Genomic DNA, 14,669 nt, shown 5'->3' with positions numbered 1-14,669 from the left:
ACATCATCTACATTATATGAATTTTTCCCAAAAAGCATGTATCATGTTTTAAGCTTCCAAGTGTAAATATTTTTTTTAATGTGCTTAAAACACTCAGCATGACACCTGACACACAGATTGTCCTCAGTACAGGATAGTAGTTTTTTGTTATCATCATTAAGTGAATAGAATCTTCTGGAGGGGAGAGAGAGCCCTGCCTTTCCACTCGGCTAAATTCAGCAAATTATAATTGCTTAAGGATGAATAGATTTAGAAATTCTATAGCTTGGCCATCAATTCTAACGTTTAAAATTGAAAAGGAAAACTTATAGGAGTAAACATCTTTTTTCTCACATTACAATGGTTGACAGCTGTTTTCTCAAATGGGAAAATGTACTTCTAAAATAATCTACTCACTGAATAACTGTCAGTTGAGTATAAACTTTAAACTCCTAATATTCAAATTAAAACAAAGTACACAGAGTGTAGCTTAATTCTAGAAAACACTCTTACATATTTGGCCAGTATTAAGCCAGTATTTTGTAAAACATTAGAAATTTAAAAGTGACATAATAATCACAGTAACTAAAAAGCCATGATAATCAGTCAAAAAAAGAATTGGTTTAATACTAGAAACTATAACATTATTAGCTTGATTATACCAAAAGGAAGAAATGTTTCCTTCATTGAACACAGAATGTCATTTATCTAGGTAAATCAAAATCAGTTCATGTAATACATTAACAGAATAGAATTTAGGTTTATAGAGTCCATCATTTCATTTTCAGAGATTCCCTTTCTATACGTGATCACAGTCAAAAGGTCAAGAACCAAGAAGTCAGTAAGTTCCTAAGGATAGCCTCAATATCACATCACTCCTCTAACAAGTGGTGAACAAGAGGAAATTCAGCCACATCCAACACCCACATCCCATACACAGTTAAAAGAATTTCCTTCATTTTTTTTCCTCCACTGATTCCAACAAAGAAATATGAGAAAAACTGGAGGGTTCTCACTTATTTGAATAACAAGTGAAAATCTAAAAATATCTTCACTGCATGTTATTACCAACTGTATCACTGGGTTTTATAGTGACAGCCCTGTGCTATAATTTCTGGGAAAACCTCTACATAAAGCTCCATAAACCCAACCATTCCTGTAATGTATCGCCTTATCTAGCACACAATCATTTCAAACACAACTTTTCATGTTAGCATAATTTGTTGAAAAATAGTAATAAATACATCCATGAAGCCAGAGAAATCATTGCACAATCTACTGTAACTTGTTCTTACCAATACTGACAGTTAATCCTAAAGCGAAGATCCAATGTAAAAGAAAAATAAAATATTCCAATATGACTGGATTTAATTAAGGATATTCATTATACGCATACCTTTTAATGGACAAATGCTCCCGATCAACATTATAAATAATCTGGGCCAACTGCAGAGTAATGTCTGTGAACAATTATCACAAAACTATACGTGGATACTGTCAGTTGGTGGAAGAGTTCTTGCTTTCATAATAAATATAAAATCAATTTCCTGTTCTAGTTCCTATTCCAAGTTGAAAATGATATATCTGACTATGAATTCCAACTACCTTCATCCTTAGTATGTACGTGGTTTTTTTTTTTTTGAGAAGTGTGGGGAAAAAGAAACTTATGAGACCACCTGAGTCAATTCTTCTTCATTTGAAGACACTAAGATAGTAAAAGTTTCTACATAACATCACATATAAGCTTGCCATTCCATTTACACATATATTTTTAAATGCACTGATTTCCCCCCATCAAATGTCAGTCAAGTATTTCTGGGGTCCCTCTCAGTAACTTCTCTATAAATTCCTATATGCAAGGCTTTTGTACATTTGAAAGCCTGTAAACACCTCTTATGTAAAAAAAATAATATGCAATTTCAAAAGCTTTTTGTTCCCATTTCAATCAAAAATAACTTCATACGCTTTAAATGAAATTTTGCAAGTAATCATAGACTAATGAGGATTCATTGATTTAACTAGTTCAGGGAGAAGGGAATGAGAATTTAAAGTAAGCAAGTTATTTCATTTAGAAGACCAGCTAATATGTAGGTACACTAAGTCCTCTTTACCGAGAAATGTAACCAGGACTTTTGTCTCAGGAGAGACTCTCATTGCCCTCTCTGTGTGCACATTCCTAACTCCCATTAACATTAACAGGCACCATACATGCACACGGAGGAGATGCCAGCCTTGGTAGTGTGTATGCATGGCAGCTGTGGTGACTAAATAATCCATATGGCTCTGAAGAGAAGTTATGGTTTACTAGGTCTAGAGTCACAGCCACAGTAGTGGAATTCAGGCACTAGAACCAAGCCTCAGTATAAATGCTTTATCCAAACACTCTCCTATCTAACCACAGCCTGGTAGCAGTTAGGGCAGGGTCTGGCAATTCTACTTCTAGCAATGGTTTATAGAGGTAAAACAAAGTTCCATGTTTAAGGAAATCTTAAATTCTTCATAGGCCCAGAGAAGTTCTGTCCTCCTCCCAGACCATTACTCCAATTCCAATATTCATTCATACATCTCCCCACAAAATATAGAAAATCACATAGTAGCTTTATAGAGAGAAAAATCAAAGGTCTGGCTTAAACCACTACAGTTAGCAAAATCAGAATCAAGTATAAAACTCAATTCAACATGAAAATTAAGAAATGCAGCGATCTTATGACAACACATACATGCTGAAATATAAATTCCACAGGTGTGTAAAGTACAGAGTATAACCACTAATTCTAATTGTTCCTGCTTTCAGGTTTAAAGTCTCAGTCTTAGTGCTCATTTAATATAGTTTTCTAAAGCCCAAGGCAACAACTTACTCCTTTTTTCCCTACTCAAGAAAATATTCTTGTGAAGTTCAGTTTAGTGAAGACATTGCTGCACAAACACACGCAAGTTTACACTCTGAAAAAAGATGATAACAGTTTATTAGCCATGTTGCTGAAATTAGGCTTTAGGAAAAAAAAGACTAGACGAAACAAAATTCCTAGTATACTTTCATACAGAGAGATTACAATAAAAACTGCCTATTTGTATCTCCAATTAGGTCAATTAATATTCAGAAAAATTCTGTAACACCACATTTAAATAATCATAAGGTAGGGGGAAATATACCAATGTTCTAGAAGCTTCTCTAGACCTTTCAATCAATTTTATTTATATGCAAAACCAAGAGAAACTCAAAAAAAAAAAAAAAAAACACAAAGCTCCTCCTGATGCTAAAGCTCTCAATTTACTGACAGGCAAATGGCTTCATGCTGCCACTTAATCTCATTTCTTGCATAATGCCCTCTAATTAGCATATCAAAGTGAATTAATACTTCTAGGGCATTAGCAATGGGGAAATCTGCTCCAGGCTCACAATAGCAGTTAAGAGAGAGCCAAGAAATCCTCAAAAACACCACAAACCACTTTGCATTGCAAAACTGTTCAATTTATTTATCCTCTCTCTCTAAACACTTTTACCGCACACTGTTTTACTACTGTTCACCAAACAAAATGATAATTGCCAAAGTTACCAGCATCTGTAATGCCTGTTTAGAATCTTAATTTAGATTATGTTGCAGATAATTTCTATATACAACCATTTGTTCTATTATAAATGTTAATATGGAGAAGACAGTGGAAATGTTGACATTCTCAATTAGTTAATTTGAATTTGAAATAAAATTTTATGGTATTTTAAAATTTATGAATTTTTTAATGTAAAAAGCCACCTGCTGGACTCTGATGCCTATGAAATGTGCTTTGAAAACTGATGTATCACATAAAACAAAACACACACACAAAATCATTTTGCCGTAACATATGTTGAGTCTCCCAAATAATGGTTTAAACATCGTGAGGAATCATCACCATTAAAAGGATTACATTGTATTCTTCATTAATATGATCACACAAAAAGGGCTATTGTTCAAAATAGCTTAACATTTTTAAAGCAGTTAAACTCAAGAAAAAATACAAAACTTTTAACAATTATTTTTATCCAAAATTAATTTTAATTGTCTTCAGTCCTAATCAGCTACTATCATGTAGTCAGTCCATTAAAAAAAAAAAAAAAAACCTATGCCAGTTCAACTTAACATTCTATCACACCATTTTTTGCTTAGAGATACGCTCCAATTTAGTACCAAAGCAAACTACCATTACCATCAAAAACTACAAACATATTATATTTATGGAATACATTGTTAAAAAAATAAAGAGATTCTGGTTACTATTCTACCTACAAAGGCAATAATTAGAATTAAGTTTGGAGATTACTGAAATTTACTTGAATATGTTCTGTGTCTGAGGAAGGCATAAAGAGATGCTTTATTTTTTCAGTGACTCGCTCAAGCATTGCTTATTAATTTATTTGCTATATATAACAACACTATCACTTAGCTGTGATAGCAATTTGTTTGATTAACTTCTGTAACAGTGTAAGAAAATCTGATAGCCAGGTCTGGAAAACTTCCACCAACTTACACTACATAGTGATGTAAATTACTTCACTACCTACTCAAAAGACTCAAATGGCCTACTGAAGTAGAGCAAATGCTTGAAAAGGTCAACATGGGGGGGGGAGGCACAAGCTTTGTTAGTCAGTTACTACCTAAATCATGCTGATCACACTGATAAATGGCTAAAACACAAGCCTGCTGAGAAAACAAATAAAACATTATTCTTATAGTGTCAATATTGAAATAAATACCTAAAGATGTCCACATGTACATGAATAGAGAAAATATAGTCTAAAATCTTCATTTAACTTTATGTGTTTGTGCTGATGTTTTAAGTATTTATTCTGAATAGATACCTCAAAGTTACGAGTATAAAATAAAATGACTGATTTAGGGTGTGGTTCATGAAATGCGGTTTCAATTCTTTATGACCATACTTCATATAACAGAACTTCATCCTGTACAATGCCACCATAAAATATCAAAATATAAATAATCCAAGTTAAACTTAAATCTGTCTTGGAAGAAGCCTTTCACAAAATTTATAAATTGAAATCTAGAAGTACAAGTGAAATTAATTAAAAGGGAAAGGATTATAGTATGAAGGACGTACACAGATATATTTTATGAAAGCCGGTGAAACACTACACTCTTTAGGGCAAATCAGGGCTTCCTTTGCCATTGTATTAATACACTTCTGCTTAGGAATGAAATTATGTAAATTAATAAAATAACATAGTAAAGTCCCAAGCAAATGACCAAAACTACATAAATCTGTAATAAAATGAACTCCACTAAAACTGAGGCATGAAAGAATTACTTGCACAGATCAAGTTAGCACTGACAAGAGATTCAATATATTTTTATTGGGAATTTAAAAAGAGAGTTGTAAGATATCCCCACATTTTTAAGATAATATAATACTTGATACTGTAGATCATGAAGTTCTAAACCAGTATGGTAGTAGGATTTTTTTCTAGATATTCGATGAATATAATGCGTGTATTGTGTTAAAAAGATGAGAAAGGAAGAGTAAAAAAGTTAGAAAAAACACCACCCTTTTACATCCTCCCTCAATACCACCTTAAAAACTATAATGAGTTATACAAATCTATAAAAATAAAAGAAAATTGATAAAAACATTCTTAAATTGTTTTAAGGAAAAATTTGTGATAAAGCAATATAATTTATGACACTTCTAAGATATACTGACTTTAGACTTTTTCCTGTTTATTTAATATTTCCAATGTAAACAAAATGTAACATGTCTAAAATTGATATGAAATTTTAAATGCTAAAAGTCCATTACAATTTGCTTCAAAATAATTTTGAAAGGGTGAGAGTTACAAAGAAAACAAGATTGGCCAAGTGTTGCCAACTGCTGAAAGTAGGCAATTAGTTCATGGGAGTTCGAGTGTTTTCTTAGCTCTACATGTTTTTTATGTTTCCAGTTGTCCATAAGAAAAAGTTTTTAAAAAACAGAAAATAAGTTCATTAAAACACAAAAATGAATCATGTGTGGAATGGTGCATTTGCTTTTAAAAGTCTAGGACAAATAATGATAACTATATTGGACATACTGCAAGAGCAACTTAAAAGAATATATGCAATATATACAATAGCATTTAGTCCCATACATAACAGTTTTCATCTTTCCTGTTAAATTTTCACTTTGTGAAATATTTGGTTTTTATACACTGGGAATTAAAGAATTACATGGCACTGTACAAAGAAAAAGAGCAAATTTAATATTGAAGCATAAAAAAAAGAAGACAGAAAAAAAGAAGACTCTAATGAGTTTCTAAGCCTGTAGGGTCAGAATTAAATAGAGGTGTTCACTGAGAGTATTGCTCTATCCCTCTGAAACCTCGTCATACTGATGGCACCAAAGATAAAAGATTTAATCATATATATCACATTCTAAATGCATACAAAAACTCATATAACAAGCTACATTCTTGATTCAGTTTTGATATCTAAAATTCCTATGACTTGTTTTTTGCTGGGGGGGGGGCGGTTCCTTTAAAAGTAAAACATTTTTAATAGTCATTTCTTCTCCTTAAACATAAAAAATACTTCAACCAGCCCAACCAGCCAAGCAGGCCTTTCTCTTCCCCTGCGGACACCTCCTGCAGTAGAGAAGTTCATTAAGTTTTATGATCTTCCCAAGTCAGTCCTGCTTATAAGCCTCACAAAGGCCACAAATCTGGCAAACCATCATGTATGCCATTAGACATTACTAGTAAATGAATGCTATTTAGGGTTTGTGGTGGCAATAAATCAGAGTTTGGTTGGCAGCTATCAACATAGAGTATTTTAACCTACCATTTAGAAAGGAAAAGGTTGTGTTGTTTTTTTTAAAATACAAAACATTTTTTTCACAATATGATTCAGATTATATACGAAAATGTTGGATTTTTCATTAGAATCTTTTTAAGTGCATTTATTTCTCAAAAAGAACCATTTTCTTCATTTGAACTCTCATAAATAAAGGCTTTGGAAAGAAGGCAAATTTGTGAGGATGGACTATTTCACAAAGGAAAGTACTTCAACAATTAAGATTAAGGTGGCCAAAAAGATGCGAGGGAATGCACCAAAATAAGTATGTAGATGAGGAGACCCTGGAGAACCAGGGATATTAAATAAGACAAAGATCGTAAAATATGGCTAAAAAAAGTCATCAAGGGGAAAATCTAAACATATCAACAACTACCTCGCTGGTTGCTTAGTTAGTTGAAAATGGACAAATTAAAAAAATAGACAAATATGTTGATTTTAAAGCCTATAACTCTTTAGTTGCTTTCAAAATGCATAAATATTACAACTCAATGAAAGATGACATTTCTACCCAAAGATAATTGTACGATGAATTTTACAAAAGAATACAGTTTCAAGAAATAGCAAGCATCTCATAGTAAAAGTATACTTTCCTTACCTCTGAACAAGAAAATAATATAATTGTGGTAGATTACCCATTTACCTGTCAGAAAGGAAAAATATCTTTTCATATGTGGTGGAAGAGAAAAAAAGAGGTTTTCCAAACTAAATCCCTCATGTGCATCAGAACTGGCTGTGTTCACTGCCTGATCAGGAACCTCAAAATCTACTGGCAGATCTATAAATACATGGAATTCTTTTTAAATGATTTTGTCTTATTTTAGGAAAAGCACAACTGAAATGACATTATCCCTTGAAGTGACAGTTTTTCCCCCCACCTCCCCACTAGTCAACCCCCTACCCCTCCATTATGCAGAATAGAGTCATCACATAATATTCCAGTTTCTGCTACAAATAGGTAAACTTTCTCTAGATTGCAGAAAAATAATCTCTGGGTGCTACATTATTAGATTAAATAAAATGATCTAAAGAAAAACCATTATGCAATATACATATATTCTACAATGATTATTTTATAAGTTCATGATGTTTCCAAAGCACAACTGTGGGAACAGATGTGGGGAGAAAGGGGGAGGCCTGGAATTTGCTGCCCCGCGTTCTTTGCCTTGGTAACACTAATGTCTACACAGATGTTTTATTTCAAATCAAGGATACAAGGTCCAGCGTCCCTGTCTCTTTCTAAGACTAGTTTTGGAGGATGAGGTGGAGCTATGGGTGGTGGGTAGAAAGGAGAGGAGAGAAAGAGCTTCACCCCCATCAATCATATGGTACTTAAATCCTGTCCCTCTCCAGCTTAGAGAGGCAGGCAGGAAGATGCCTCTACCCAGACAGCCGCCTTTTACTCTTTGTCGGCTGTTGGCTTTTTACAAAAGAGATAACGTGCAAACTTGAATCTGCCGGCCAAAGCATAAAAAGAGGATCTAATTTACAAGTTATCACTGAAAGCCTCAGAAACAATTTTCAAAACACAAAAATTTCCTTTGTCAGCTACCTCTTCCTTTCTAAATAGCAAGAGCCCGACCAAAGCTCTCTCTGCCAGTAATCCCAGAGTCTGAAAAGACTTGTTTCTTTTTCGTAACTCACCTTTGACATGAGGCTGACTATACTTTCCTTTCAGAATAGTGTAACTAAGTCTTGTGCAAATAAGCAACTAGAGGACTTATGCCTCCTAATTGAATTCGGCCTGCTGCTAAGTGTCCAAATAAGAAAAGCAGTTTGCTGGGTTTGGTTCTCGAGCTGGCTAGGCCAAAACTTTAAAAAGGCAAAAAAATAAATACAAATAACGAGAAGGGGGTGATAGGAGAAGAATATCAATCTCCTCTCCCTAGTAATATAATGCAGTGTAAGTTGAATCAATCTTAATATTCACAACATAGTCAATACCCCAGTGCTTAGCTGTCAGCAGAAACTGAAGTGGAGCCCTGATAGCGAGAAAATCCTTGGACATTAAGCAACATAATTTACTGAGAATTGTATACTTTTAGGCTTCTAAACTAAAAATCTTCAAGATTTAATGTTTGATGTCTCATTTTATAGTCAGACAAAAATTATCTACCATTTTAAATCACAATGCTTCCTAAAGGTGGCTAAAAATCAACACAAAGTTAGTAATTTAAAATGCCTGTAGTTTTCAAAATGTAAAAAGTTATCTTAAAAAGAATCACTCAGCATTTACAAACCATGAATGCTATGTGAATGAGAAGCAAGAAAACTGTTCTTTAAAGATCTCAATATTTTCTATTAATTATGGTTTTAGTATACATTTTTTTTTTTTAGTATACATTTTAATAGATAGCAATAACCCATCATCTTCTCTTGATTACTTTTAGAATTTGAATAGCATTGAGTGTGAAAAATCTACTTAAAAGGATGGGCAATTCTCCTACCAACTAACAAGTATATTCAGTGTACTATCATTTGTACACTTGATTTAAACACAATGACATTTAATCTTTTAAATAGCATCACTTGGATATTGCTATATCCTGGACTTTAACTTTCTCTTCTCTGCCTCAACTTAAAAAACAGCAACTTTATAATACCATATAGCTACCACACACACACACACACACACACACACACACCCCAGACAAATCAACAGTAAAGCTTGTTTAATGCACTTGTTTCCATAAAACAGGGCAGATAATGCCAAATCCGAACTAAAGCACCTAAATTAAATTTCTAATTCCACTTGAGTTATCACCTCAAAACTAAAATACCTTTAATTTTAAAAAAGTCTAACAAGAAAATTCAATTGAAATGAACTGTCAGAGATTCATGTTTTTGTAGTTTTTATTCCAGCACTTCTGTCAAACCTGTCTTTCTCATATGTTCCCTGCACTGAACACTTCAAAAATTGTGTAACCTGCTGTGAACCTTTTTCTACTTTCTAAAATATATTAAACATATTTACAGTGTAATGACTTCAAACATAAAATTTAATGAAAGTAATAGATGTAATACATTGTGTATGCCTAAACACATCATTACCCTTTCCTGCTTCTTAAAAGTAGCCTTTCCAACTAAAACCCCAATCCAGACATCCTACTGGAGTCTGTTCAATTGCATCTATCTGCGGAGCTGAAGCTTAGGGTGTCTAAGTAAAACAAAGTTAGGGGATGCTTCTCCCAGGGACTCGGTCCCTGGCATCCAGTCTCCCGTTGCTCCTTTTAAAAACTGACATACAAACAAGGCGAAAGGAGCGGGAGAAGGCGGCTGGCGCTCGGGGGCCCCCCTCCCTGCCTGCAGCCAGGGGCGGCCGCCTGGGGACAGCGACCCAGCCCCGTCCGCATCTACACTTCATTTTATACCAGGGGCGGAATTGAGAAATCGACTCCAGATTTATTGCAGTTTTTTCTCAAGACCAGGAGGTGGGAAGGAGAGAATGATCAAAGATGGCGGTGCCCAAAAGCAGCAGCTCTCAACTGGAGAGTGGAAGGAGTAGCTCTGACCCCACCTCGGGGGTCTCCAGGCCCACTGCGGGGCGCAGCCTCTTACCTGTTTTCTCTTTGATCTCACACAGGACGCTGAAGAGCGCAGGTTTCATTCTGTGACAGTTCAGAGCATGTTTCCTAAAAAACAAATCGCAAAATACAAAGGTATTAGCATCACCTATGGAATAATATGGCGCCTTCCTTTAAGTTAGACCCAAGATTTAATTCCGGCCCTCTATTTTGGAAGGCTCGCCTGGAACCAGGGCAAGTCAACAGAAACTCAAGTTGACTAGTTAGCGAAAGCCCGCAAGCTCCGGCGGCTAAAGCTCCAGCCCGTACGAGGCGCGACCCATCTGTCCGGCAGGCAGCTGCCCCGGCGACCGCAGGGCGCGAACCGGAGCGGGGAGCCTCGACAGCCGAGCAGGGCACGGCGGCCCGAGGGAGGGGACGGCGCGGAGGGGCCCCCGCGCCCGCCCTCCGCAGGGGGAGCGGGCGCCGCGCCGGCGGCCGGCAGACCGCGGCCAGCGGGCGGTGACAGCTCGGCAAAGTTTGCGAGGCGGCCCTCCCCTGCCCGAGAACTTGGCCGCCCGCACCCGGACCCGCCGGGGAGCCGCCCATCGCCCCGCGCCCGCCGGGCTGGGGCGGCCGCCCGCACCGCGAGGCTGGTCGTCCGGCCGCCGAGGGAAGCCCGGCGCCGCGACTCCGGGCGGGAGGAGAAAGTTGCACTTCCCGCGAGCGCGGCCCGGGGCCCTCTCGGGGCGGCGTGCACGGGGTCCAGGCGGGAGGTTTGAATCCGTGGGAGGGGGCCGGGCCGCGAGAGGGCCGGACGGGGGAGGTGAGACAACCAGGAAATCCGCGGGCACCGCGTCCGTCCCGAGCCCCGAGACCAACTTTGCCGACTCCCGCCCGCGTCGAGGGGTGCGGGCAAGGCCCCCGGAGGCCCGGGCAGGCGGCCGGTTTGTGGAGAAAGTTCCCCGCCCGGGGCTGAGGCCCCTGCCCCGGGCGCCACCCGGGGCCCCGACTCGGCCGCGGGCCCGGCTCCCGCACACACACAAAAGATGCTTAATGAGACACCAACTTTGCTTGCGCCTCGTCCAAGCTCTGGTCGGTGATGGTCATGATCTGGTGGAGGATGTCGCCGATGTCCTGCTTCCTGCCGTCGCCGTCCGCCCCTTCGTGGCCGTGCGGGGGAGGCGGTAGGGCCATGCCCCCCTGCACCGAGTGGCCGGCCAGGTTCACCCCGGCCAGAGTCTGCAGCATCCTGGATTGATCGTCCATCCCGCCGCGCGCGGGCGGGAGCGGGCGGCGGCGGCGGCTAAGGCGAAGGCTGAGGCGGCGGCGGCGGCGGCGGCGGCGGCGGCGGCGAGGGAGGAGAAGAAAGAGGGGGAGGGGGAGGGGAGGGGGAGGGGGAGGCGGCCGCGCGCTCCCCGCCCGCGCGGGGAGGGGGCGGCCCGGCCGGCGGGGCTCGCGGCTGAGGCGACGCGGACGGGCGCCCGGCTCCGGCTTCCGCCGCGGAGGCTCAGGAGAAGCGCCGGGCGGAAGCGCCGGGCTCCGCGGCGGTGGCGGTGGCGGAGGCGGAGGCAGCGGCGCCCGCTGCCCTCACGCGGCCGCCGCGCCGCCTCCTCGCCGCCGCGTGCCCCGCCGGCCGGCCCCGCGCAACTTGCTCCTCAGAGCCCGCCGAGTTGCCGGGACGCCCGCCGCCCCCCTCGCCAGCCTGCGCACTCCCCTCCCTCGGCCGCCGCCGCCGCCGCCGCCTCCGCCTCCGCCGCCTCGGCCGGGCGGGATCCGAGCCCCGGTGGCCCCGGGGGAGGGAGCGGCGGCGGGCGGCGGCGGAGGAGGAGGAGGCCGGCGGGCGGGCCGAGGGGAGCGAAGGGGGCGGAGGAGGAAAGTTTGGGAGCGGGCGGGCCGGCGCAGCGGGGCGCGGAGCCCAGTGGAGGGCCCCGGCGGGCCGCGCGCCGGGCGGACAGCAGACTGATGGGGCGGGAGAAGTCGCCGCCGCCACTGCCGGAGCCGCGCACCCTGCCAGCAGCCGCCGCGAACCGGGCTCGAAGGCCGCTCGACTGAGGGATTGACAGGCTGCCAGTGCCACTCACTCACTGCGGCCCCGGCGCCGGGGGGGAGGGGCGGGGGCGAGAGGGAGGGCGGGGAGCGCGCCGCACGCTCCGCCCCCGAGGGCGGCGCGCGCGCCCATTGGACTCTGCGCCTCCCGCCGCCGCCGCTGGCGCCTCCCCCGAGCTGCGGCCCGGCCTCTCCGGCCTCGGATCCCCAGCGCCCGGGAGCGCGCCGCGGTCTCCTCACGCCGGCGTGCGGCCTCGCCCGCCAGACAAGCCGCCCCGGCCTGCAAACGCTCTGCCCCCGCCCGGGCTCCTGGTCGCTGGTGTTCGCAGTCACGCGTGCGAGGAGTTGTGTATGGGACACGGGGCAACTCGTTCCAAGCCATCCAAGCGCTCGCCCGCAGAGCCGCGAGCTTCACGCCTAGGACAGTGCCTGGTGCACTTTCCCGCTCTTCCCGTCGGGAGGTGGTTCCCCTCAGGGCTCCGGCTGCCCGTCCCAGGCCAATCGTATTGCGCTCGGAGCCGAACGGGGCGGGACAGAGGCAGGAAAGCGCTGTCCCAATTGGAGCATTCGAAATGTCCTGGGCAGAGGCGGGGAAGCCACGGATGGTGGACCCGCCCCTCCCGGGATCACCATAGTAACCGAGAGGGCGCTGCTGCGGGTGGGCGCTGGCGCTCAGGCCTTGCGCTGTCCCTCCAGAGGCGACCAGGTGGAGTGGGAGCCCGTGGTTCCGCATGCTTCAGGTCTGCGTCTGCTTGGAGCGGACCTGAGTGCCATACACTTTCTCTTGCAAGGGGAGCATTGGGAAATGTGTCGGAGGGAAGTGGCTGTGGGAGGAGGGAAAGGGCCTGACGTCCAGCACCAGCGCAAGCCTCACAGCAGTTCACACAGTCTGCAATTCTTGATAATCCAGGGATTACTCCTTTGGCAGGGTTTGCCTTTAGCTGCCTCCAGATGGACCAAAGTTGCGAAAATGAGCTCTTACAAAGATTAGTTTACCTTACGATAGACCGGATTTCACTTATCAACCCACCCCATCACCATGAGTCATTCAATGTTGGGGACCCCGGCTACAGATTTTCACATCCAAAACACCTTTTCTTACATTGTTCTCTGTCTACAAATGACTAAAGGCACATTATTTAGGGATCTAGACTTCCCGCTCTTGCGGTCACTTGAGCTTTCTTTTCTTTTCTTTTCTTTTTTTTTTTTTTTTTCTTTTTTTTTTAGATTTTTATTTATTTATTTATTCATGAGAGACACACACAGAGAGAGAGAGGGAGAGGCAGAGAGACAGGCAGAGGGAGAAGCAGGCTCCATGCAGGGAGCCCGACGTGGGACTGGATCCCGGGTCTCCAGGATCGCGCCCTGGGCCAAAGGCAGGCGCTAAACCGCTGCGCCACACGGGCTGCCCCTTGAGCTTTCTTTTAAACTCATTTCCCAAACAACTTCCACATGTCTCCATTTTGAGATTCATGGAGCTCATCCTAGATGGGTCCTTTAGTTAGATGGTTGTGAAAAGTCTTGTTCCTTCCCTAAACTCAGAGGGCGGTCTTATCTGAAACCAAAAATAGGGGTATGAGATATGAAAAATGGCTCTTACTCTGCAGGGTTTAATGTAGGACAAGCAGTTCTTTACATGCCAGATGGATTCTTGGAATGAAGCAGGCTACTCGGTTCCAGGTTCTTTCCTTCATATGTTGTGTGTACTTTTAAATACTCCCCACTGCAAAGCTAATAGCTAACCTTACAGTTAGGCAAGCTAAAATCTTTACAAACTGCACAGCTGCTGGAGAGGGAGTTCCAAACAATCCATTCTGCTTACTTCCAAAGAAGCCCCCTCATGTTCATTAATATTCCCTGCTCTTCTATAGCCCATTCATATGTCAAGTTTCTGATTCTTCTTTCAAGCCCCCATTATGGGTTACTCATAGTCATCATTGATTGGCCTTTCTGTTTATTCTTAACTTGTTTTTCAAAGCTGTTACCAAATCCTTCTACATTTTTGCATAAAGGAGTAAGAGTAAGCATCCAATCTTTCTCACAATTCTCTAATGCTGAAGATGTAAAACCACGGAATTCTATCAGAAAGACACCTTAAGCTCTAAATTCCTTCCATTTATAAAATTCACTGATCCTATGACTCACTCTCAGGCCACCTTCCTGCCCTTCTTCTAGGCTCATAATCTTGACTAATCAGTCATGAGGATGAAGCTAATTAGCAATGGGGATTTATGGTTATTTCTAGTCTGCTCCTAAACAATGAGTTATGTAAGCAAAGCAACATATATAAAAATGTAAATAAAATTAAAGAAACACT

At 42.4% G+C, this 14,669-nt stretch overlaps 1 protein-coding gene across 3 annotated transcripts in view; it reads right to left on the bottom strand.

The window, feature by feature from the left end:
• Positions 1-11,680, bottom strand: part of PBX3 (PBX homeobox 3) — a 220,627-nt gene extending 208,947 nt beyond the window's left edge. For 2 of the 3 annotated variants that reach the window (XM_041725869.1, XM_041725871.1), the window contains exons 1-2: positions 11,373-11,680; positions 10,359-10,432 (exon numbers count right to left, since the gene is read on the bottom strand). In XM_041725869.1, coding sequence (XP_041581803.1) covers positions 10,359-10,432; positions 11,373-11,572 — 274 coding nt within the window. In that variant the 5' untranslated portion in view covers positions 11,573-11,680. Of the gene's footprint in view, positions 1-10,358; positions 10,433-10,949; positions 11,292-11,372 lie in introns of those variants that run through there. The other variant, XM_041725870.1, reaches the window with a different exon arrangement.
• Positions 11,681-14,669: the final 2,989 nt, after the last annotated feature.

The sequence above is a fragment of the Vulpes lagopus genome, chromosome 12, assembly GCF_018345385.1.
Source record: "Vulpes lagopus strain Blue_001 chromosome 12, ASM1834538v1, whole genome shotgun sequence".
In the NCBI taxonomy this organism is placed as follows: domain Eukaryota; kingdom Metazoa; phylum Chordata; class Mammalia; order Carnivora; family Canidae; genus Vulpes; species Vulpes lagopus.
The sequence above is the reverse complement of the archived record's forward strand: the minus strand, read 5'-3'. Positions and strand labels throughout refer to the sequence as shown.